Source organism: Biomphalaria glabrata, chromosome 1 (genome assembly GCF_947242115.1).
Source record: "Biomphalaria glabrata chromosome 1, xgBioGlab47.1, whole genome shotgun sequence".
In the NCBI taxonomy this organism is placed as follows: domain Eukaryota; kingdom Metazoa; phylum Mollusca; class Gastropoda; family Planorbidae; genus Biomphalaria; species Biomphalaria glabrata.
This window is the reverse complement of record NC_074711.1, coordinates 20,396,871-20,423,542: the sequence shown is the minus strand read 5'-3', so window position 1 is coordinate 20,423,542 and position 26,672 is coordinate 20,396,871. Positions and strand designations below refer to the sequence as shown.

Here is a 26,672-nt window from a genome sequence, read left to right as displayed (position 1 = left end):
CCATCCTTTTCTGTATTAGTATTTTACTTTTTTATTTTACCATTGGTGTTTGTCGAGTTCAGTGTTTCCCTAACAACTAGATTACGGTAATAAAATGGTAGGCCACCCGTAAATAAAGTTCTCTTCAAAAATGTGTTCCAGTTAATACTTAGAATGTGCGAAGTTGGGGAAACACTGGTCAAATCAAATTGAGTGTTTGTTCCTTTAAGCTCCCAAGCGCTTATTGTAATAACTGAAGTGAAGTAGCAATTTAATGCTCTCCTTTGCTAGGTATACTTTGTAAATACATCTACGTGAATAGTTTTAGAATTAGGTTTACACTTTTTTTCAATATTATACAATTAATTGTATTGTAATGGAGGGGGCGATGCTTTTAAGCGTAAGAGGCGACCAGCTATCTTTCTTCCTGGCTTTTGTCGCGTGCATTGATTCACTCCAAGCAGACGAAATTTGTCACATCACGTGACCTGTGATTTCTCTTAAGTTTAAAGATTTTGTTTTTAAGATAATCTCATTATTTCAGTGGCATCAAACCACTTCATATCACATTATTGATAGACCACATTTCATGTAGGCTCGCGCGCGTGACGACAGGATAAAAACCAGAATTTTTTTCTGGATACGCTCACTTTTTAGTCAATAGACATTAGGAATGTCCGCCTCCCTGTGTTTATAATTTTGTAACCCTAAATGGGTTTTTTTAATTTTCATTGTATCGATTGATAGAAGTAGACGGACGAGTTCCACTAAAATACATTTTAAAATTTATTTTTTTTAAGGATAAGGGAAAAAAACAAAAATTACTAAACCAATAGTTGTATTATATAAATGTTAGTGCGTTTTACTATCTAGGCAACGAAAACTGGTAGGCCCTCTAGTGTTTTAAAAATCAAAATGAGAAACTATTTGAATATTATTGTAAAAGGAGTTCTCAATAGACATTACACAAATTTACGAGGCCTATTTAATGTATGTTGCATCTGGTCATTTTTTTATGAAATTTAAAAAGCTGAGGATTTCTTTTTTTTTTTTGCTCTAAAATGAGTGTTTCCAAAACTTCAGTGAGGCCTGAATAGGTGTTCTACAATTAATGGAATAATAACTAGTATGCCAGCACCAGAATTAATCTCTCTTAAAAAAAAAAAAAGCAGTGTTCAGCTAAATACTCAGAATGTGCCAAGTGTTTTATTAAGGAAAAATGTTGGGGAAACAAAAGCTAAAAATAAAATAAAAAAACCATTTATTTCCTAATTGACAATGTACAATTCTGTTTAACACACAGGTTTACATATTTTTTTTATTGAATAGCTGTTTCAATCACTGGATGGATGACAACTGCCATGACCTACATTTACAATAGAGGCCCATGTGCCACATTTATCTTATGTTGCTTTGTCTCTCATAAGGTAAAGTAAAAAAAAAAACTTGACACACCTGAATACTATTTCAATTACAATCAGGTAAAGAAATAACTTTTTTTTTAAAGAGTTCTCGAACTGGAATAACCAAGCCAATAATAACTAATATAATTTACTGTTGTCATTTGTATAAATCAAGAAATCTAATTTAAAAACATTACCAATATAAACAGAATTGTTGTCCATTAATTATGATAATATATATATATATATATTTGGATACTGTATTATTACCTAATAGACACAGAAATTGAGAACTTTTTAATAGTGACAACGTAAAGAGTAACTGTATTAACAAGATACATGATAACAATATCAACAGAAACATGAAAGTTTTAGACTTCAATTTAAAGGATGCAAAAAATAAATGAACAGCTAATCTAATGGTATTATTTGGAACTACTACATATCTAGCTACTGAACTTTTTACACTGAATAATTGTGATAACATAAACAAATGAATGAATGAAATGAGAGTCACAGTAAATGTTCCAGTCGAAGGCCTGACCATAAAATTGTGTGCTACAAAGTGTACAAGCATTAGTTTATTCACATTGCAGACTTTGGTCAGAGTCTTTGGTTCCCATCTTCATTTAACGATCTGTTAGTGAGGAAACAAAATGCAGTGAAAGGTAAATTACCTAAGCCTAGTTCTAATTAAATACTATCATGATTGCAATCAAATGTGTGTGCAATTTGTTAACATAGAATCTATTTATATGAAACTATAAGAGAAAATTTAGTCAAATATATTCATACAGGGATTGTTCCAATTTTTTTTTTTCACCAATGAAATTTTCTTTAATTTTTTATTTTTTTTTGTAAATAAATTACTTGCTAACTAATAAGAAAACAATAAATTTATGGAAAAGCAGGCCATACACAATGTCCATTAATTAACAATGAATGTTAAATTTCTTTTCAGAATATTTATGTTTACCCCATTTATTATCCACTTTTTATTTTAAATGTGAAGTTAATTTCCTTTTTTTGTTAATGTTTCCCAAGACATGTAAATAACAGTACCACACATTTGTCAAAGTAATGCTCAATTATTCTGAGGGCATATTATCTGTGGATATTATAAATCTGCTTGAAATTTACCATGTAATGGATGGGAATTAATTAACTGTAGGCATGGACATTATGTAAAGTACACTTATGATAAAAACCAAACTGAGAATGAAGCATATTTTAAAGAGAAAAATTTAATACTAAAAAAAAAAACAACAACTTTTAAATAAATTTTAAGAACCAAAGAAAAACAAAAGACCCAGATGATGTTCACTGTGAATGGAGGTTTCACATTTCCCCAAGAAACACTGCACTTTACCAAACAATGTAAGTCTGTACAGGGTAGACAATCAAGCAAGGCATTGATGTCAAAAAAAGGGGCAGGGGGGATGTGTGTGTGTGGTGGGTGATACATTCAGCGGAACACTTATCAAAATCACAACTTACCAGACACTGCAAGACAGCTCAGCTGTTTTCCCCTTTTTTATGTTTTAAACTTCAACTTTTGCTTTAAAAGCAGTCTTGCACATTTCACCAGAAAACTTGCAGGCTATTAAGAGTGTGTGAGTGAACTGATAAGGTTCAAAAGAAGTGATTTGAAAATGTGTTCAGAATTTCTGCAGGACTTTTAAGTAAACAGAATTTCTTCACTATGACAAAGTTTTAAATGGTTCCATTTCTTCAAGTTATAGTTTAATTTTGTTCTAAGCACTAAATTCAAGCCATCATGAAGCTATTTCCTTCACAAGTGCCTGACCTTGTTTAGCTATTAGACAGCTAAGTAATTTGAATACATGATCCCTTTTTGTAAAGATAGAGGCACTTGTCTTCAAATTGGTATTTTCAATTTTCGTATTATGATTTTGACTTTTGTTCCCCTTTTCGGCACTTTAATATTTTTGTCATTCTTTCTTTCTCCCTTTTTTAATCATTCTTCATGCTTTTCAGTTCATACTGAATAATTTCTTAAAGGTGAAATTCGTCCCCACTTTCTTCACCAAGCTTCATAAATAAACTTGTTTCTTTCTTCATTTCATTAGAATCTTCTTAGTTCATAAACTTCACCTGAGCATTCATCCTTAACAGAAAGATTAGAAAAGAAATGGCTAGTTATTACAGTCTCAAATATTTAATAACCATTAACATCCCTCACACATGACAACACATTGTTCAAACTTATGTCTAATAATGTTGTAATTAAAACAAATATTCAAGTGTGTTTGATGGAGTTTGTTCAAATTATTTCAGCAAAATGGGAAAAAAATATAATTAAGATTAAAGTAAAAAAAAAATTATATTAAAGAAAAGCTTGAGAAATTTTTTAAATTATTGATATTCAAAATTGTTAAGCAAAGGAAAATTTAAAGCTTTAAAAAAAAAATCCATTCATGCTAATTTAAATTTAAAATATACATTAAAAAAAGCTTATCATGTAATCCATACAATTAAAAATAATTGAATGTTTGGTTTAAAAAAATATTTCCTTCATTTAAAAAAAAATGTGTTGGAAAGAAAATGAACACTTGTTATCTATAAAATCAGAAGAGTTTCATTTAATAACAAAACATTCTGTGTACATAATTCTACTTAAAACATTGATTACTGAACATATAATACACCAAAAAGCTTACTATACCAATATCAATCACAAGATGTCAGAGATTGGAAAAAAAAAGTTAACAGAAAAAAAAAAAAAAAACGAAAAAAAAAAAAAAAACATTTTTTTTTCATGGTGAGGATGAAATATTAACAAAAGAAGTAAAAATATTAATGTCTAAAAACGCAAACTCTTGAAATTATTCTTTAGTCTGGGGGACCAGGAATTTAGTGACGACCTGTAGAGAATGATGTGATAATTATATGCAGTGGTTATAAGTCAATTTTTTTTTAAACATTTGGTTTAGCAATTAAAGTTTAATTGTTTTGAACCAATTCTTAAATTATTATAAATTGTTGAAGTTCAATAACATTTGAAAGTGTCCAAGGACTAAAAGCAAACTGTACTACTGAAATATTGGATAGTAATAATAAATCTAGAATGATCAGGAAAACTATATTAAAACTTAATGAAAAAAAGCCTTTATATCTACATTGCCAGATATCCATCTCTACATTTCATTATGAATCTTGCGTTTCATAAAAAGCTCTAGTTGAAAGCCAAGCCTACCTGAGGCGCTTACTGTTTTAATAACTAATAGTTATGTTTGAAACACAAAATATGTCTCAAATTATAAGACTCCACTAATACATTACATATATTTGTGTTAAATATGATTAAATTTATGACTTTTTTTTTAAGTGAAGGGTTGCATATCTGAGTCTACAATTAGTCAGTTTTAGGAAAAATGTATTGGAAAACATGAAAAAGGGGAAAAAAAAAGGGGGGGGGGGGTTTAGAATATATGAGAACTCTTTCCTTTGTTAACTGATAGTAAATGAATACATTTTTTTTTAAAGTTGATTTATGAATAAAACAGAAAGTGTGATCATTTCATTATCACAAGTGAACAATGTTGAACTTATATGTCCTGTTGAGCTGTTTTCCACATTAATTTTATTTATTTAGATGATACTACATAAAAGCTTAGCCTGTGATTAGAATAATGTATAGTTATAATGGAATTGTTATCATGTGTAAAAATAAATGATTTAAAAACAGTCAAAGCAGTTCATTAAGGAGCTACCATTTATTTATATCAGCATGAATGTTGTAAATGATTCTACTTATACGTAGTCTTCATTTGGATTCAAATTTATTAGCCTAGGCGTAAAACAAAGTTTAACTTCATTTTATAGCTACATTTAGTTTTTAAAAAAAGCTTAAGCACTTAAAGGGGTTGCAGTGGCTGGGTGGTTAAGCGCTTGATATCTATTGTCTAGGGTCCTTGGTTTGAATCTGTGAAGACTGGAATTTTGAATTTCTGGATTTTTAGAGTGCCCCTGAGTCAACCTAACTCTAACTCTAACTCAGGGAAAGTAAAGGCAGTTGGTCCTTATGCTGTTAACCGTTGGCCAAAGAAATAGATGATCTTAACATGTGCCCTATAGATGGCAAGGTCTGAAAGGGGAACTTTTTTCTCTACTCTTCTAAGCACTTAAAGAGTAGTAGTGATAAGTATCTATTAGAGCCGCTTAAGTCCTGATCTAGAGAAAAGTTGTTATTTTATTATTATTTACTTTTGGTGTTTCAGGTTATGTTTAATTTTGTTTTAACAATTATAATAACTAGATCTATTTAATTAGATCTGTGCTCTATAGCCAACTGAGTAGATCAACTTGAATAGGAGAGAGGATTCAAAAAAGCTCTTTATTATAAATTTTAATGCTAAGACTGGCTTGGTTAGATTTCTTAAGCTTATATCAGGGGTGCCATTTATTTTTCCAGTAAACCCTGAAACTCACATTTTTCAGGTTTTAGAATTTTTATAAACCCTGAAACCAAAATACTCAAATTTCCCAAACCTTGAAATAAAGCATGTGCCAGCTGAAAAGTTTTTAATTCAAATTTTTGCAAGAAAAGAGTGAACATTCTTCTTTGTTGTTATAATCAAAGGACGCTACGCACATAATTTTTAAAATCCTTATTAATGAAAAAAAAATATTAAAAAAAAGGTGAGCAGAATTTATAACCTTTTCTTTTTTTTCAAAATGGCATCACTTCAGAAAATTAAAACATTTAGGCCTAGATCTATATCATAATATGCCCCCAATATTTTAAATATGTAACTAGTACGCCTATCATTATAATAAATAGAGTTTGTGTGTATTTATTGATAAAGCTTGTAATACAAGATTTAGAATAAGAGGATTTAGTACAATTTTATATTAACAATGTTTGCACCCCCACACACAAACACAGTTATTTTAAATGTTTCTCTCAACATTTTTTCCCCTCATTATTCCTTTGAAGCAACCTACTTTAATCACATTGATCAAACTGATATTCCCCTCATTATTCCTTTGAAGCAGCCTACTTTAATCACATTGATCAAACTGATTCCATCAATGTACATGCATGGACCAGTAAATCTATTGCAACAAGATAAAATTGATTGAGATTTAGTCCAGATCTACTCCAAAATGAACATTTAGATTTAATTTTTTAATATTTAAATGTAGACCTAGATGGCTAGAATGTGCTAGACTGCTTGTACATAATTTGTATAGATCTATTGACCAATCAATGTAACCTCTATGTCTCCAGGCAAACTTATTAATTTAATTAATGCTCCAATCATTGATTCTAGTTCTTATCTAAAAATGATGTAGACTAAATCTGGTTATCTATTGTAGATCCAGATCTAGAACTATTCCATCCTAAATCTATAATACTCAAGACCAATATAGATCTAGAGTCTATATGGAATCTATACCAATATAAAACAAGGAAAGAAAAAAAAAATCTCATTTCGCACTCGTTAATTTTTTTTTCTATTGCTAGGTACGCGAGTAGATCTAGAGTCGAGACTCGACCTGGCCTTAATCTAGACTAGATCTATACTAAAGACAAGACTTTACAGTCTAGATCAGATCTAGATTCTTTTATTTCTAGATTGATCAAGGAAATAGATCTAGACTCTAGAGATAAAATTCTAAATTGAGCTGAATCGAGGAGCGTTCCGTAGATCTAAATCTACAGAATGTTTATATTCTAAAAAAAAATACTGTTAATAAAGCTTAGTGCGCATGCATAGTGAAAGTCTCGCGAATCGCGAGATTAGAAACCGGTATATTTTGTTTAAAAATGGCAGCTCGCACAATTGGAACTAGCAAACTAAAATTAATGGAGAAAATGATAAGAAATTTCAAACAACTTCGAAATCAACTAAAAACCCGGATTTTAACAAAATTGTAGAAGGTAGGTTAACCCGGAGGGTGGAAAAATCGGATCCTTCAAAACCCTGATTTCCGGGTTATCCCAGAAAAGTGGCACCCCTGGTTTATATCTTTACTGATTTAATTGGACTATTAAAAATAAACTAAACAATCTTTGATTTTATTTATTTTTGCAACTAAAAGTCTTAGTGTATTTTTCTATTTCCAAAGCTAGCTGGACTGAAATCAGTTGTACAGGCATTTGCCAGCAAATGGAGTTTCTTAAGAGCCAGCACTTTTGTATCCATGCAAGTATTGAATATTTTACCAGCATTTTGTTAAAGTATTACAAAACACTACACATAATCTTACGTGAATAAGGAGAGTATCTCTTGGACCTCCTGGAATAGCTGTCATCATAATCATCCCTGTAGTCATCGCGACTGTCATAATCACAGTAGTGTTGCTTGTCCCGATAACTGCGACGTCCACTGTCTCGATAGCTGCGATCATCATAATCCCCACTGTCATGGCAATAATATTTATCAAGGTCTTTGCTGGTTCTGAAAAAATACATTGTTTTTTTGGGCCAGGGTTTCATGCAATGACGAATTGCACTTTAATGATGAACTTTTATTTTTTTTATAATTTGAAATTGTGAACTTCAAGAAGAAAAATTAAATGAAAGTTTGTTCAATACAAATTTTGCTGATCACATAAGTACAAAGTTGGCAAAATTTTATTTAACGCAAGAAAAAGTTAACTGTTTAATTTATATTCAGAATTTATTATTGGTTTATATGCTGAATAAAAAAAAAAAAGAGGTTGGATACCCTTACGAAAAAATAGGCCTTTTAAAAATGAAACAATGTATTTTTCAAAAACCTGGAAAAACCTTTTTCAAACATGCACAAACACACAAACATTGAAAATAATTGAGATTTATATAGAATAATGAAATGTGATGACAAAAAATATGGTGCATTCAGCAGCTCTTCTTCTTATAAAATTCAGCAGCTCATCTTCTTATAAAATATTGACATGCCTTTAAAAAACATATACACACTGTCATGAATGATCAATGAAATTTGTTTCAAAAGTGATGTAGGACACCGCATTTATCTTTAATATTCAAGTTTAGGTAGATGGTTAAAAACAAAAACAACATATGGGAATCGCCTTAGATCAAAATATCAAATATAAATAGTAATTTGAATTTTGATTCTACCTTAGGCTCCTACTGCATGTGTATATGCGAATGTGAAAAAAAAAAAAATGCTGTTGAATGCACCTCTGTTATATTGAACTGACAAGAGCAGTTAGGTATTAACTTGTTATATAATGAAATTACAAAATAAATAAACAAATAAGGAAATTTATTCATTTAAAACTATTACTTATTTGTCTAATGACATGAAATTAGTGATGGGAACAGAATTTGTAAAAATTTCAGGAAATTTATTACATCTGCCCAAATGAGTTGCTGAAATTTTTTTAAATACTTAGAAATCGAATATTTTCTTCAAATAATGTTACAAATTAGACTACATCTACTTTTTTGCACACAAAATGCATGCAAGGCACTATTGTTTCTATATTTAGATAAGACTATTTTATTTTTTTCACTTGCATCTAGCTTTATACCTGGTCCAAGCAGTGTGAACATTCTATGATGTAACAGCTTTAGCTGTTATTGTGGCATTTCTCTCAAACAAACTATAAAGAAGTGGCGTGTTTTAATTGCGACATTTTAAAATTAAAACATGCTGGACTTTTGGAAATGCTTCATAAGTATGAACCATACATCTGTTTGAGAATGAGATTCAAAGTTTTAGGCATAGTTTTTTTTTAATTCAACCTTGTTAACTTGATATTGGATGTGCACATGTGCAAAAGAGATAAAATACCATTCTTCTAAAAACAAAAATCAGAACAATTTTGTTTTTCAAAATTCATGAAAAAAAAAGATTCATTTTTTTTTCTGGAAAAAAAAAAGTTTAAAAATGGGTTGATGAAATTTCAAGATTTCTGAGACTTATCGAAAAATTCCCATCACTGTGATATCAAATGCTCTTTACCTTCTTCCCATGTATCTTCCAGGTGTAGGTGAGTGTGGTCGAGTAGTGAAAGAGTAGTCCACTCTGATTGGTCTACGGTCAAGTACAAGACCCTGAGTTCCTTTTCTAGCCTGCAAGTATTAGAACTAAGTAAGTTTAATACAGAGAAGATGTAACTGATGTCTGTCAAATGCATGGCATCACAAACACAATGGGAAGCAAAATATTTTACAAATAAAAATAGTGTTATCTTGAAAATATCTACATTCTGGTAATTATAGAAATATAATGGTTGCTAAATAAATAAATTGAGAGAGAAGAATCAGTTAAATGGTAATCATTATAAACAGAGAAATTATTATTCATAATATTATATAAACATTACTGTTAAGTTATATTATTGCTGAAGTTTAAGTGTCTTCTTTTTAAAACATACATAATTTTCAAGCCAAAAAAAAAAAAAGGCTCATTTTGATATTTTCAATGAATGTCACAATATTTATTAAATGTAAAAAAAAATATAATAATCAATACATCTTTACTAATAATAATGATTATAAAAAATAAAAAAACACACACACAAAAAACTTATTTTTGCGCATATAACCCACATGTTATACAAGTTTTTAGAAACAAATGGCAGCTGTGCAGTGTTTGCAAAATTTATTTTACTCACACACATAACATAATGGAAAATATGGGCATACTGGTAGGTCTTTCTCCCTCCCATAGTTCACTAGGTGGTTGTGACATGTACATTGGAAAGTTTTATGAATATTTAATTATAAACCTGAAGAAAACAAATAGTAATGATGCGGCAGATAGGCAATCTAGCTAATCGTGGGGCCCAGTTCAAATTCTGCAACAAATCTTTCTCCACCACCACACTTATTGAAACAACTGGAGCACAATTGCGTCTTGAGAGACAGACATGATGAGCAACAACTTTATGTAACTGTAGTTTCTGGCAAGTCACGCTTTGAACATGTGTACGTAAGGGGACACTGCGCCCACCCCTTTGAAACCGTAAACCATATCCTCTTTGAATGTCCCTCCCTAATCCACCTTAGGCAGACCCTACTTCCACTACAGCCCAACATAACCAACACCCTGTACGGCAGTGCTGAACAACTGAAGAAAACAGCACACTTTTTTTCCTAGGCACAGTCTGCAAAAGAGCTCTCAGCTCAGCAGAAATAAAGCTGGCTAGAAGAAGAATATAAGGGGCGGGTTGTGCTATTTTGTTTTTTACTTATTTTGTAGTTTGTGTGGGGTACATGTGCGAAAATATGATAATCTGAAGGAAATTTCTAAATTGTTCATTTTACTGGGCAATTTAACATTTACTGAATAATGTTAATTTCTTTAAAATGGTGAGAACAGAATAGAGCACTTAATATTTCAAACATTTTTAGCTTTCATTTGTTTTAGTTTTGTATGCTGATTCTAAACAATAGATCAAAACAACTTTACCTCAACAGCATCACTTGTAGATTTGAAATAAACAAACCCATAACCTTTTGAATGGCCACTCTGGATGAAGATACAAATACAAAAAAGATCAAATGTTAAAATTCTATATTTCTTTACAAGACTAGCTACTATCTTGACATTTTTAAAAAAATGTATAAAAAAATGTATAATAACCTGTCTGTCATAAATTATGCATATGTCCTCGAGAGGTCCATAGCGTCCAAACACTTCTTTCAGATCTTTTTCTTGAGTGTAGCTACTGAGGCCAAATACACCAAGACAGTGACAAACATTTGGATCATCCTGAAAATAAGAATAAAACAAATCATTGTTTAAAGAATGTAGTCATTAAATTTAAAAGATTACATAAAGTATAAATTATTATGTTTTACAAGAAAATGAAATTATGCGATGAGCTTCTCATTTTCAGTGATGGGAACACACTTTGAACATCTAGATTTAAGTCTACTAATCTAGTCTAGGTGCAAATCCATAAATTTTAATTAGCTTCCAGATTTTTGATCATTAAATGTTGTAATCATTCATTGTCAATAAAATCTTTTTTACTTAGATTCTATAGATAGATCTAATCAATTTCTAGATCTATCTACAAATGATCTCTCAGCATGATCTTGATCTAGATCTTAGCTTTTAGTTTTAGTCTCACTATTTCTTCTAATCTAGCAACTAGATTTAGACCTAGATCGATCTTTTCTATAAATCTAGATCTACACCTTAGCTAGTTCAATATGTGCAAAGGCAAAGCGCATACTAAGGCATGATACTAATAGGCCATAGGCTGCCATAGCCGACCCAGCGGCCAAGCACACTACATGTCCAGGCAAAATTTTTTTTTATCTAGATTCAAATGAAAGGATCTAGATCTAGACATTGTATCTAGATCTATCTTAGAATGATTGAAATCACTGAAGATCTAGAGCAAGACTTTTAGACCTAGATTCTAGATATAGACCCAGATCTAGAGTCTTAAGGGAAAAAGTGATGGTTTTAAATTAGAACTAGGTCTATGTAGATACACCGATATCGGATGTGCGCTTGTACAAAACAAATCAAGGCTTAGTTCTCATTTTTCTAAAAATGGAAATAATAAAATCAGATTTTTAAATGAAAAAAATTTGAAAAAAAAAAAATTATTTGTGGCAAGTTCAAGCTTAATTTTTTTTACTTAAAAGTGGAGAATAGTAGCTTTACTTTTTGACATGCATTAACGACCTAAACAAAAGAAAATAGATCTAAATATTTCTTCACTATTTCTGACTAAAAAAAAAAAATATTGAAATATGTATTTATTATATTGTATATATACTAAAAATTATGTTTGTTGCTTGACAGACTGGTTTTATTAGTAAAAATTCTGAAATTTAAACTGATTTTTTTTGGGACTCTAACTTACTCTATCACCATCTTTTCGATATGCAGTTGGTGTGCGGCTCCTGGATCTGTCATCTCTTGTTCTGCTTGATTTTTCACTGAATATAGTTAGTTACAAAACATTTTAAATGCATAAGAATAAAAGCCAGAGAAGTGAAAGGTGACTAGGAAGATAAAATAAAACTTTATTAAAATACTTTTTGTTTTTAAAGATTTTCTCACAGGTGCCATACATGGCCTAAGTAAAAGGTAATTCTGATTAAACAAAACTTAACAGTTTTCAATTAAAATGACAAAAATTCAATTACCCTCGTCTTCCTCTGTGTCTTTCAGATGGGCTTGGGGATCTTGAAGAAAGGGGGCTTCTTCTCGAACTACTAGAGCTCCTGCGCTTTGATTTATGATGTGGGCTTCAGAAATAAATAAAATATTGTTACTCTTACACTAGTAGAAAAAACTATAAATATCCCACCTAACGGCAATGCCCAAACTATAGCTCCATCCCCTCGAAGCTTCTGTCAATGGTGCCTTAGGAAGCTGTCAGGTCCTATTCATATTTTTATTTCGTTTGCAGTGATGTGGCCATGCAAAAAATGGCCTGCATTAGAATTTACTTATCCACAGATAAAGTTAATCCTGTTAGTCCTTTGTCTTGTTTCTTTCATGTAGCATTTCAATAAGGACATGCCTCAAAACTTTTTACCTGTTAGTCATATCTAGATCTATATGTGCATTGGTACACTGAAATATTTCTAGCATTATATACCAGTTATATAAATGCCAGTTGGTTTGTTTCAGGGGTATATTATTTATTTTGGCTGGAGCCTCCCCTGCTTTATTTTTTTTTTTCACTTATAATAAAAAAAAGCCAGCATTTTAATGATCACCTCTAAACAAATTCTAATCTGTTAAATGTTGAATTGAACAACCAGCTCTTTATCTTCTCCTTTCTCCTATTCTCTGGACCCTCACCCCCCCTTTTGCACCCTGTGTACCATAATGCCCTTCCATTTATATAGAACATTCTGCTATTTCTCTACCTCTCCTTCTCTATCTATCTATCTTTCTGGAAACTCCAATTTATATCACCCTGCGCATCACAATAGTTGCCCATATAGTGTCCTCCTCTCTCTAGCCTAACCTCTTTTTTTGCACCCTGCTTATCATATTGGTCTCCCACATAGACTTTCAGCTAAATCAGAATGGCCCTTTTCATTATAATGCTCCCCCCTTGCCATATATACACATATTTTTTGTTGGTAAACTCTATTATCACTCCCCCCCCCCCAAACAAATCTTAAATACAATATATGACTTATCTTGAATTCTCAATTTAATATCCAAATATTTAAAAGGCTCTATTTTTTCTTTCATCCACGAGCCCACAAACCATAATAAACAAAAATCTCAATTCGGTTTTGATGAAAGTGTCCACAATGGTGAGTTACGCAACAAAGAATTATAAATTCCTTTGTTTTTATAAACTTTGAACACACACATTCACACAGCTATTTCCTAATTTCCTATTTTAGTGAAAAAGAAAATATGCTTAAAATTAAAACTATATAGGCTGCTGCCTTTAGGGGAAATACATAAAATTAAATACAAAGGTTTAATAGCAAGCTTGCAATTTTTTTTTCATTTGCAGAATTCTATCAAAACTGTTTCTTAGCGGTCACCCATAAGATATGAATTTTCAAGCGAATCTATTCAGCAGTTGCAGAGGTCTCTTGATAGATCAATGAATTAGTCAGTGGTATTTTTGTAAATGTATTATAGATTTATTTATGTATTATAGATTTATTTATATAGTGTTTGACAAACATTGTAAACAAACAATGATTTTATTTTTAAATGTATTATTTTATTTTGTTTCTTACCTTTCATCTTGAGGGCTAGACTTTCTGCGTTTCCTTCTGTCATCCGCTTGTCTAGACCTGTCAGGGGAGGTCTGAACAAGAAAAAACAATAACGTTGGAATGAAAATGACAAATAAAAGATTGAGCCATTTATGACCTGCAATTCCAGAAGGTATTTTTTTTTAACCCTTTAAGAAACATTTCCTCCCCCCTTTCACTTTTAATAGTTATTTTTAGGCCCCAATTCTTTAAATTTGTATATATTTATATTTTATAATAAGCCAAACCACTATTTGATAGTCTCACTAAATTGTTCTATGTTAACAAATTTGTTAAAACACACACATATTTTCTTCCACACAACAGAATTATGATTACCGGTATATATTGTATAATATATATTATATATACCGGTAATCATCATAATATAATGTTTACTATAAAACACCTTTGGTATCATTATCTATTTTCTTTTTTAAAGAAATTATGTTCCCTTTATTTTTTATCTACATCAAGATGCTTTAATTTAGATGTAGTCTAGACCAACCAGATGTGTTAATCAAACTTTGCACCAGTTATGAATCATATTTTATGATAATGACAGTCATGGGCGTAGCCAGGGGGGGGGGGGTTCTTGGGGTTCAAACCCCCCCCCCCAGGGGGGGAGTCGGAATTTAGTGACTGATTTTTTGCTTTGATTTTGTTTATTTTAGGTGAGATTTTAATACTAAACCATCACTTGCCCTAGCACAACCAAAGGGGGTTCGAGTTTAAAAACCCCTACCAGGGGGGGTTCGAGTTTAAAAACCCCTACCAGGGGGGTTCGAGTTTAAAACCCCTACCAGAGCTGTTCGAGTTTAAAAACCCCTACCAGGGGTTTTGAGTTTTAAACCCCCTACCTCTCTTCTATAAAACAAAACAAAAAAAATGCAAACGAAAATCCCCTAATTCCAAGAGCACAGTTAAGGAAGATTTTGATTTTAAAACCCCGTCTAAAATTTACGATAAACCCCCTCTTTAATATAATAAAAAAAGCTAATTACGCACTCAAAATGTTATGAGCGTAGCTAAATGGGTTTTTACTCAGTTTTGAGTAAGTAAAAGGTAAGTGAAGGTAAAAAATACCTCTTTTTAATAATAAAAAAAAAAGCAAATTATGCACTAAAAATGTTATGAGTGTAGTCTATGGGGTTTTCAGTTTAAACTCCCCTCCAGTGGAGTTTGAAGCTAAAAAGTACCTCTTCAATATAAATAAAAGAAAATTACTCACTCTAAAATCTATGAGCGTAGTCAAAGGGATTTTGAGTTTAAACCCCCCGCCATCTTCAGTGTAAGAAAAAAAGCAAATTACGCACTCAAAATGCTATGAGCGTTGCCGAAAGGAGTTTTTAGTTTAAACCCCCATTCAGAGGGGTTTGGTGCTAAAAATACATCTTCAATATAAAAAAAAAAGCAAATTGCACACTAAAATTATTTGAGTGTAGCCAATCCAATCGGTGGTTTTGAGTTTCTTCTACAGATGGCTTTTTTTTTTAAAGTTTAAAAACCCTCCGGATGGTTTTGAGTCTAAGATCCCCCTACAGAGCATTTTGAGGTGGAAAATCCCCAACAGAAGATTTTAACGATAAAACTTCTCTTTTCGATATAAAATCTAAAGCAAACTACAGTCAATTCCAAGAGCCTATTCAAGAGAGGTTACACATTTTTACCAGTGGCAGGGCTCCATTAATAAACTGCAGTGAATAGTCATCTACTGAAATCGAAAAACACTAAATATAGCTCAACAAAGATGGCTAAGACAGATTTCAGGAGTCAGTTATTGAGATCGGATCTAAATCAAGGAAATCCTATGCCGAACTGGGAGTCGACCCCTTAGTAAGATTGTGAGAGAACGACGCATGAGGTTTGCGGGACATGTTCTCCGACAAAATGAATTTCGCATAAGAAGAGATGCAATGATATCCTAGTACAACTTGACGCAACTCATTTATGGAGGTCCTCATGGTAGGTGGGAAGAGGCTTCAGACATTACCAGTGACAGATTTTTATGGAAACTGCTTGACGTCAAAGGCTCCGAACGGCGTGGGAGGGTCTAAGTCAGTAAGAATAGCACATTAGGTTTTGAAATAAAACTTTTTAATAGCATTAAAACGGACTGTAGATACCTCAGAATATGCATTTTGTTGGCTTTCAATACCATAAATAGTGCTTGGCGGCGGGGCTTTGCCCCGCGCTGGGGAGCTCCTGGCGCTCCCCCAGACTCCCTTGCTAGTAATGGCGGGGAGTCTACAATTTTATGAAAACAGCTTGATGGCAAATGCGCTTAACGACGAGTGAGGGTCTAAGTCAGTAAGAATAGCACATTAGGTTTTTGAAATAGAACTTTTTAATAGCAGGAAAATGCACTGTAGATACCTCAGAATATGCATTTTGTTGGTTTTCAATATCAGAAATAGTGCTTGGCGGTGGGGCTTCGCCCCGCGCTGGGGAGCTCCTGGCGCTCCCCCAGACTCCCTTGCTAGTAATGGCGGGGAGTCTACAATTTTATGAAAACAGCTTGATGGCAAATGCGCTTAACGACGAGTGAGGGTCTAAGTCAGTAAGAATAGCACATATTAGGTTTTTGAAATAGAACTTTTTAATAGCAGGAAAATGCACTGTAGATACCTCAGAATATGCATTTTGTTGGTTTTCAATATCAGAAATAGTGCTTGGCGGTGGGGCTTCGCCCCGCGCTGGGGAGCTCCTGGCGCTCCCCCAGACTCCCTTGCTAGTAATGGCGGGGAGTCTACAATTTTATGAAAACAGCTTGATGGCAAATGCGCTTAACGACGAGTGAGGGTCTAAGTCAGTAAGAATAGCACATATTAGGTTTTTGAAATAGAACTTTTTAATAGCAGGAAAATGCACTGTAGATACCTCAGAATATGCATTTTGTTGGTTTTCAATATCAGAAATAGTGCTTGGCGGTGGGGCTTCGCCCCGCGCTGGGGAGCTCCTGGCGCTCTCCCAGACTCCCTTGCTAGTAATGGCGGGGAGTCTACAATTTTATGAAAACAGCTTGATGGCAAATGCGCTTAACGACGAGTGAGGGTCTAAGTCAGTAAGAATAGCACATATTAGGTTTTTGAAATAGAACTTTTTAATAGCAGGAAAATGCACTGTAGATACCTCAGAATATGCATTTTGTTGGTTTTCAATATCAGAAATAGTGCTTGGCGGCGGGGCTTCGCCCCGCGCTGGGGGAGCTCCTAGCGATCCCCCAGACCCCTTTGCTATTGATGTCGGGGAATCTACAATTTTTTCACTAACTCATGGAAGAACCTATTCTAGGGCACAATAAACGTCTTCCGAAAGAATGAAGGGTCAGAATGTAATAAAGATTATGTACACACACACATAAATACATATAATTTTTTTTCCGCGGGGTGGGGGGGGGGGGGAGAAAAAAATTCATCTTCCCAACCCCCCCCCCCCCCCACCCCCGAAAAAAAATCCTGGCTACGCCCATGATGACAGTAGTGTGAATACTGTGAAGCCAGGTATTTTTAGCCATTTTAAGCCAGGCAACCATCCACTTGTAACTGTCTTGTTACTTAAGGCTTAAGGTCATAAGTTCACATAAGGAGGAAGTATAAATAATCTCAATGAATATGATTTAATATCAACATGTTTGAATACTTTAGACTACTTTACTAGAGTTAAGAATTAAGATGGACATTGATATGATGGACTCTGATGAAAGACTACATTTAGACTTTAGACTTAGATGACTTAGATCTACTCTAGATATTATAAGTATGAGTATATGATCTCTAATCTATATTCTATAACTATATATATAGTAGATAAGTAGATCTACTCAGTCACTCAGTTAAGAAATCAGTCTTAAGACTTTAGTCTCATGCTTTCAGACTTGGCTTGGACTTGTGCTGACAAGATTATTATAACAAGATCGAGCTAGATCTAAATCCAGACTCAAGATTATGAAGATATCATAATAATCATATGATAAAGTCATATTAGATTAGAATCTAGTCTATAATTATCTATATACTCTAGAGACTAGACCTAGAAGGAAGCCTGGAAGGACTGGGCCGGCCTGGCGTTTTGTATTTTTATCGTTTTGAAACACATTTTGATGATTTTCTTTTCGACTTTAGCTTTAGCCTTGTGGTTGCGCTTGAGTCTTGTGTTAGTCACAATCTTCATCACTCATTTCAATGTGACTGTGTCACTGGCTGGCGTGACAGAAATTAATAAAAATATTATATATAGATTTAGACTAGACTTATATTTAATCTAATCTAATGAAATATCATTCTAATATTTATTTACCTCCTTGTCACTTGCCATTTCTAATTAATATTAGATCAAAGTTTTAACAACGGAAATTCCTAGGATTAAGTAATATAATGACTTCTCTTCGTGTAACAACTTGATTCCTCGCCCAGTTTAAGGATTTTAGTAGGCTAAATAACGAAAAATCGCGTTTTCGAAGAAAATGAGTAAATATAAAACTTGGAACGAAAATTATCCCGCTCTTTTTGGTATAGATCTTTCTTTTATTTAATCCATATAGATCTACTCTAGATCTAGACGTCTATAGTCTGGAGTCTAGATCTAGATTTTAGATCTACTCGATGTGTACAGATCTAGATCTAATTCAATATCTTGTATAGATATTAGATGTAGATCTGTATTATGCATCAATATTATTTTTCTAAATGGTACTAGAATTTATACTAGATGTCGTCAAGATTCATGTTTTGTAAGGCATATTACATTATAAAGGAATTATTTTTTGTAGATTGGCCTGTATCCCAATATAGATTATAGTCTAGACGCCCTGTATCCATAGTCCATAGCCTAGTCTATATAAAGATCTAGATCTATATAAAAGAATAAATGGATTAGATTCTAGATATTGATCTAGGCTCGAAAAAAAGGATCAAGATTTACATCGACAACTGAATATTTTTTAGCTTCAACATTTTTATCATATCGGACCAACACAGGAATTTGCCATTTTAAACAAAAATTTCATTGCCTGCCTATGCAAACTTCAAATCAAAATCTTATCTAGAATCAGATCTAAAATAATAAAAAAAAAATAAAGACACCAGATGGCAACATGTTTCAACTTATTGGCACATTTTATGAGGCATACGAATTTACAAGTAGATTATAGATTTAGTTTATTGACTAGATTTGTTGAAAGTTTCGGTTTCGATTGTTCGGGGAAACGGTCGAAAATGCAGGGGCGTTTATTTGAACCAGAAGTAAAGGGGGGGGGGGGAAGGCGCTTATTCAGATTTCCCTTTACTATTTAGGAGAATATTTCTTCAAAAAATGTTAAAAGTAAAATAAGCACATGTGTATGTCAACTTCAAATTAACAGACGCTTTTAAAATCTCTTGCCCCTTTTTTGTAAGTTATTAGATAACCTATCCTTGATTGAATAATACTTAAAGTTTTTGAGTAATGGTAATATATATATATATAGATCTCGTATACGTGTAGGGACGGTGTAGGATATATAGCTTGTTAAGCAAGGGCTACAAACAGTAGAATCAGCTTAACAAGGTAGAATTTGAGACCAACTTCTGCAATGAAAATAACATAAAAATATATATCTGGGTTGTCAAATTTGTAAATGTTGAGAGACAGATTTTGGCCAGCATGAAGCTCCTTTCCGCCAGCCTGATTGAACGGGAGAAGTCCAAGCACATCCAAAGACTCTCGGGACTAGAGGCGAGACCAAGCACACCGGGGAACCTCCACCATTTTCCTTCAATTGTAGGTTACCGTGAAATGGCTCCTTACTATTGGGGCTCTCTTACAATCCCCGACTGACCTGTGTAATGAACTAGCTTATTTTGCTACCCTATTAGCCTAGTCACCTACTTTACCGACCGTTTCCACTGTGTAGCATATAACCGGGGTCGGCAACCTGCGGCTCGCGAGCCACATGCGGCTCTTTGGACGTGAAGCTGCGGCTCTTTAGTTCCATACGCAAATATTATTTATTTTATCGAAACATTTTTCAAATAGTTCTGAATCTTTTAACGAAGAAAAGGCACCGATTCTATCTCTCAGCCTTATACCACCCCCCATTACACGTGTCGTCAGTCGTCGGAAGCTCTCAAATGACGCCATGGTCGGATGTTTCTATGTAGGTTTTAATTCGCTTTCGACGCAAGACGAAACGGTATCTTCACTGCGTGCTTTGGCTGCGACGTATAGTTTGTTGTTTTAAGTAAATGAGTTAGAAGCGAATGGTCTTCTCAAAGTTAGAAACATCTACAAGTAATGCTAATCTAGCAAGCTTTGCAGTAGCAATAGAAATTGCACAAAAAGACAAACCATTTTCAGATGGTGAGTATTTCAAAGACTGCTTCCTACGTGCGTCTGAAGAACTGTTTCGTGATTTCAACAAAACATCAAAAACAGAAACCTTGAAAAAAAAGTCAAAGCTATGCCACTATCCGCTAAAACAGTACAAGATAGAATAGCTACAATATCTTCAACATATTTCCAGGTGGAAGATATTCAACTTTCTTCTGCCTTATCATTTGCTAGTCTTGCGGCCTAAAAGGCACGGCACAAGTTGCCCATTTTGTCTGGTATATGTCTTCCCAAGGTCCAAAAGAAGATCTTCCAGGATTGCTACTCTCATGACGAAGTAAAGGGAAGATAGAGCGAATGCGGTGCAGACTTGCCTTGAAGACAAAAAGATCGAGTTAAATAAAATCGTTTAAGCAGCAATTGATGGAGCCAGAAGTACGACAGGAAAAGTTAAGGAGCAACAACGATTCTTCGAGCCAAATAAACCGCCGAGTTCTTACATTTCACATACAGGAAGAAGCGCTTTGTGCCCAAACATTTATGGCCGAAATAGTTGAAATCATAAATTTGATAATCAAGATAGTAAACATCATCTTATCAAAAGCACTCTACCATCTTCATTTAAAAGAACTCTTTAACGAGATGGAAATACGTTCCTAAATGAAAAAGCTTTAATCACCCTGAATAAGAGAACGACAAATGGTTGCAAATATTGTACTATATGGTGGAAGTAAGAGCGAAAGGAAATGAGCTGAATCTAAAACTACAAGGAAAGTAAAACCCAGGCTACGTTTTGGTAGAAGAATTAGTTTATTTTGAAGAAAAAACACAGTTTAACAGAAGATATGCACTTACTTCATTTTCAATATCTAAAGCAGTCTCGCGATAAAATCATTGCAACTATTGACACAAATTACTTCAGCACAGTTATAAAAAAAAAAATCAAAGATGAATTTCTTGACAGATTTGAGTAGTTCAACAAAACTATATACATTACGCAACAAATTTGACAACTTTAAAAGAAATGTCTCGAGTTGAGCCTATATTCGAAGCATGGAATAGTCTTCCAGAATGCTAGAGTGAGGTGAAGTTGGCATTTGAAGTACTGAGTATCTTCGGATCGACATATTCGTGCAAGTGTTATATTCATATATAAATAAAAGTACAGTAAGAAGTCAACTAACAAATGAAAATTTAGAGTCGTGTTTGAAACTAAAACAATTTATGAACCAAATGTATCGTATCCAAACTTTCTAAAACCATGCAAAGCCAACCTCCCATTAAATTTTCTCAATTGTTTGTTATTGAAGTACAAGTTAGTGTTGTAAGTAAATGTTTAACTGCTTTAGTTGTTACCGAAAGAAAAAATAATTATCAAATAAAACCATATATATATTATCTTATTTGGTGTGGAAAAAACGTATATATGAATTAATATATTCGTTTTTTTAAAATTAAAAATGAATTGTGTGAATACTATTTATTGTTGGCAAGAAAAAATTTGTGGCGGCTCTTTAAAAACTTTAAAATTTGGTAAATTGTCGTTTTTGGCTCTTTCGACTCAAAAGGTTGCCGACCCCTGGCATATAACATAGTCTTTAGAGTTATACCAGACACCTGCACGCCTAAGGAGGACATATAGCCTTACAAAGGAGCAGAACTTTTAAATATAGCCTTACGTAATATAAAATAGTTTTTAAACACGTTAAGAAATCAAAGGCTCGTAAAACTATTACATATAGGCCTATATTGAGTATGGCATCATATTTCTTAGAAGTAGAAGTTTTTTGCAAAGTTAGGCCTAATCATTTGTGCCACTTAGACTATTGCAATATGGATCTTTTTTTTTTTTACCCTTCACACAAAAAAATAAAAATAAAAGATCATACAAAGTTGTTTTTTCCAAGTGTATATGGAGGCTACCATTCATAACATAATGCTGGCTCGCAATGATATAAAAAGTATTAAATAATAAAAAAATAAAATTTAATTTAAAAATCGAAATGATCCATACTAGAAACTATTTTTATTATGCACCTAAGTGGACTGCAATATGAACCAAATGTAATAAAGTAAATAAAAAAAAAAGAGAGAGATTTTATATTCAATTTATGAAGACTAATATCTGGGATAGCTTTGAAAGGGTATATTCCGTTGGTCAAAGGATCATCCATTGGTGCAAACTGGACCCTTATCAAACACTCTCAGAGGGATAACTTTGCAGTTGACATGTAGCCTAATTTTTATAATTTCAAAAAAAAAAAGTGGGGGGTGGGAGGTGGAGGAATTTGGTGACTGTAGTTTTGCTTTATTTTTTTTTTAGGACGTTTGAGGTTAAAAAAACTTTCTCCCACTGTAGCCCGAGGGAGGAGGGTGTTGATGTTTAACCCCATCCCTCCAATAAAAAAAAAAAGAAAAGCAAAACTAGTCAACTAATTCCATTAGGGCATCGAAAAAAAGAGGAGAGGGGGGGCTTAAAACTCCACTTTAATAATAATAAAAAAAAAATGTAAGCAAAACTTCGGTGACCAAATGCCTTGGCGTATTCAAGTGCGTTTGTGTGTCAAGAAAGAAAACGATTTTTTGTTCCTTTTATCCCACCTCCCGAAAAGAAAATCCTAGTCTTGCCCCACGTGACGTGCTGCTTGGTGACACAAACAGGCCAACTGCGTTGTTGTAGCGTAGTCAAGTTTTGACCGTCATACGTTCAGAACTTGCAATGGCACTTCAACAGATTAATATCAAGATTTTCTGGCTACGTTATTTCGGACACTAGACAGTGATTATACAAACTTGTAGCTGTGAACTTCTACAAGAGTTTAACAAGATTAGGCCTATATCTGGTCACTGGCTATCTGTTAAAACAAATTGTTCCAGGCCCTGGCCTATTGTATATCTGGTCACTGGTTATCTATTAAATCCACTCTTTCTAGGCCCTGGCTGTCTCAATCTTTTCTCAAATGCCTTTTGACAAAACTTCATAATTCATTTTTTACCAGGAAATTAAGATTACGACATAATAGTTGCTTTTCTTTTCAGCTACCTCATGTGCAAGTTTTATCAGCCCAATTCTTTTCTCTAGCACCAATGCACTACGTGTAGCCTCCTGTTTAAAATGTATTTATTAAATCTTCCCCGGCTTTTGATCTCTAAGCTGTTAACCCCATTATCAAGAGTAACAATGGGTCCTATGTATGGGCGGACTGGGATGATAAAGAGTAACAATGGGTCCTATGTAGGGGCGGACTGGGGGTCCAAATCGGCCCTGGCAATAAAATGCGATTCGGTTAACAAATTGTGTGCTTTATGACGAATTAAAAAAAACTGAACAGTCACATCAAAAGCTAAACATTTATATGTAATTTTACAATGCAATTACTTAATAATAGGCCTACTAAGCTCTGCAGCCTTCCTTATCGTCCACTACATTTCGTTATACGTTGGCTATTCCATCATTACGGACAATGTGTACGGCATTGTAAAATCTAAAAAATAAAAAGATCTTTAATAAATGGTTAGACGAGTGTCAATCACGACAGTCTGTGTAACCCTTGTACAAGAAAATAGATACAAGATTTCTTTTTTTGGCTCTGCTATCATTCAAAGCAAACAGAAACCCCGTCAGCCCATTGGGTGCCGGCCAACCGGAAATTCGCCCTAATGCTCAAAAAGCCAGTCCGCCCTTGGTCAAGTGACCATTTTCTTCTGAAACGAAACGGTAAAGTTTTTGACGATATTTTCTAACTACACGTTCACAACTACTGGCTGCTGTACTGCCAATAAACCAAACACACAATAAAGAAACTTAACCTCTGCTATAAATATGGGATCTAATATGGAAACGTTCTTAGGCAAATAGAGACAAGAATCTGTGACCTCGTGCCAGTGGCAATGTATGTGCGCCACCAGACCACTGAGAAGAATCGAAAACAAGGCAGCCTATGTTTGTTGCGTGCACATGCCCATATCTTTCACAATCCACTGTAAATAAAACATCATTATAATTTCGCTCTTCGTTGATTGGCCTACCTTACTACCGGCTATAAGCCATGGACAGACACTATTCGAAGTTTGAAGTGGATCGATGGTAGCTTGGTGTAAGTATTGACCGGTAGCTTCTTATGGGCGTATAGCGCATAGAAAACTTCCGATGCTTGATTTGAATGATAATAATTTAAGAACTTCGACTTGTGTGTCAAAGTAACTTAACAACTGCATGAGCTCAATATTTACAGGTAAACCGTACAGGTATATATATATATATATAAATAAATACACAATGCTTTTTTTTTGTATTAAAAAAAAAAGATGCCGGTACTCAGTGATAGATTGCCTAACTTTTAACTACTAATATATTAATAATAAACGTTAAAATACAAGAAAACATTTTTTCCCCACATTGAAAAAGGTACCGCCACAAAAAAGCCCTGTATAGGCCTATATATATATATATCATGAAAATAAAAATAATAAAATAAGAAACTCCACAAAAGTTTTGTGGGTGTTGTTAAGGTAGGCTACTATTATAGTAAGTCATGTTTATAAAGTACGAGTCATTAATGCCCCCGTGGCTGCCTCGTTGTGTGGAATGCGCTTCGGACTGTCATCGCGATGGTCCAGTGGCGTAGACGAATAGACCCGTGCTCAATGATGGTGCCTACCGTCCCACCAAAACAAAACAACAACAACACTTTCTTGTATAAATTACCGACGTTCTTTCAAAGGCCTAATAACGCACAACGCGTATCCACATGTTAACCTAATAGTGCAGGGCAAATGGAGAGTAAAGGCTTCTATCTAAAATCTAAATCATTGTTTTGTTTTCTGTATGATTCAAGCAAACCGTTTTATGCGTAAATGGCACTAGTATACCATATCAAAATAAGAAAGAACAAAAATGGAGTCTGCATTGCCACATGAAATAATGCACTCCTGCTTAAATTTCGAACTTGTAGACTAGCATTAAGCTTCTATAGTAGCCTAGTCATTATGAATATTGTTACGTATTTCTGAATCTTCTGGCTAAATGTACTAGTAGGCACACAAATAAAAACACTGCAAAGAACTTGACGACTCAACTTTCAGCTTATTATAACTTTATTGAATAATAACTAGAACAATTCGTCACTGCAACATGTAGCGTATACGTCTTACATCGACTGTAACGGCTCAAGTCCACTCTCTTCTACTGTCTCGCACAGTAGACAACAGTAACGACGACTGTACTGACTCTTTTCACATGGACTCTCTGGTTTATAAAGAGTCCCTAATCGCTTGTCTATTGTTGCAAAAACACTGCTAGTATCCTCTGGAACAACATGGGAGGAAACATCACATCCTGTTGTTGTTTATACATGTCGATTCCAGATTCCAGTGACCTCTACGTGTGACCTCTAACTGTCACTGTTCATTTGTCACAATGCCCCCCTTCGTAAATCTGTTCGTCCTCTGGAACAACACGTGAGGCACGTCACATCCTGTCTTTGTTTACACGCATAGATTCCAGATAACACTCGGTGCTGTGTCATCTCGCCGGGGTCACACATAGTGACCTCTACCTGTCACTGTTCATTCGTAACAATATAAAGAACTAAGTTTAACTTTGGGTTAACAAAAAGTCCTGGTCTGTAGACATGTGTGAATATAAGAAACTATGAATAGTATGACTTACAAACTACTAATACAGTAATCCTATTCACCTCCATGCAGAATGTACATTTAAAAAAGGATAATCAGTGATCTTTCACATCCACTACAACCTAGCCTACTCTGCAGATAAGTGTGAACACTGCACTCTTTTAATATGAAGGGAAAGAGAGACAAACCGATGGCAGCTCAAAGTTGGAACACATAGGCCTATTGTTATAAACACATAACCACACTGCCTATTGAGCCTGGATCGCGAGTTATGCGTACACCGTTAGTGGCAAATGCAGACAGAGAATACAAGCCATCCTATATATTTATACAATTATAATGAGAACAAAATTATGAACGTTATTTTAGGTGTATCTCTAAAATACTATTCTTTGTACATTTAATGTCTCTGAAGTATTGTTTTTAAAATGGTGAACGTATAGGACTATAATTAATTGTAAAAACAATGAGGTTTTGTTCCAGAAGATAAAAATAGCCTTGATATCATTTTTTTTTTAAAAAGCATGCTACAAAATTTGGTAAAATCGGATATTTAATAGAGATTTCATTTGAGGAGATATAGCCTAAATGTTGACATACATGCGGAGGCTATTCCCTTTTCAGGGACAGCTAAACAATAGAAATAAATTTTTATCTTT

The 26,672-nt window shown here is 33.6% G+C and overlaps 1 protein-coding gene across 6 annotated transcripts; it reads right to left on the bottom strand.

Annotated features, from left to right (window-relative positions):
* Positions 1-1,223: 1,223 nt before the first annotated feature.
* On the bottom strand, positions 1,224-18,529 carry LOC106060648 (transformer-2 protein homolog beta-like). 6 transcript variants are annotated; one of them, XR_001216477.2, is made up of 10 exons: positions 18,367-18,529; positions 14,050-14,120; positions 12,478-12,579; positions 12,192-12,267; positions 10,952-11,080; positions 10,778-10,837; positions 9,326-9,435; positions 7,620-7,810; positions 2,880-4,267; positions 1,224-2,019 (listed from the first exon to the last, which is right to left on the bottom strand). XR_001216477.2 is itself a non-coding variant. In XM_013218608.2 (9 exons), the coding sequence occupies exons 1-9, from the start codon at positions 18,382-18,384 to the stop codon at positions 4,257-4,259; spliced, it is 768 nt and encodes a 255-aa protein (XP_013074062.1). In that variant the 5' UTR covers positions 18,385-18,529; the 3' UTR covers positions 1,224-4,256. The 6 variants fall into 6 exon arrangements, 5 of the variants coding, with proteins under 5 accessions (XP_013074062.1, XP_013074064.1, XP_013074063.1 ...); XM_013218608.2 differs by having other exon boundaries at positions 1,224-4,267; XM_013218610.2 differs by having other exon boundaries at positions 1,224-3,510.
* Between the last annotated feature and the right edge of the window lie 8,143 nt (positions 18,530-26,672).

Coding starts and splice junctions, on each gene's coding strand:
- LOC106060648 (XM_013218608.2), bottom strand. Junction 10,838..10,951: donor GCATAATTTATGACAGACAG/GTTATTATACAT, acceptor ATCTTCATCCAG/AGTGGCCATTCAAAAGGTTA. Junction 9,436..10,777: donor CTACAAGTGATGCTGTTGAG/GTAAAGTTGTTT, acceptor TAATACTTGCAG/GCTAGAAAAGGAACTCAGGG.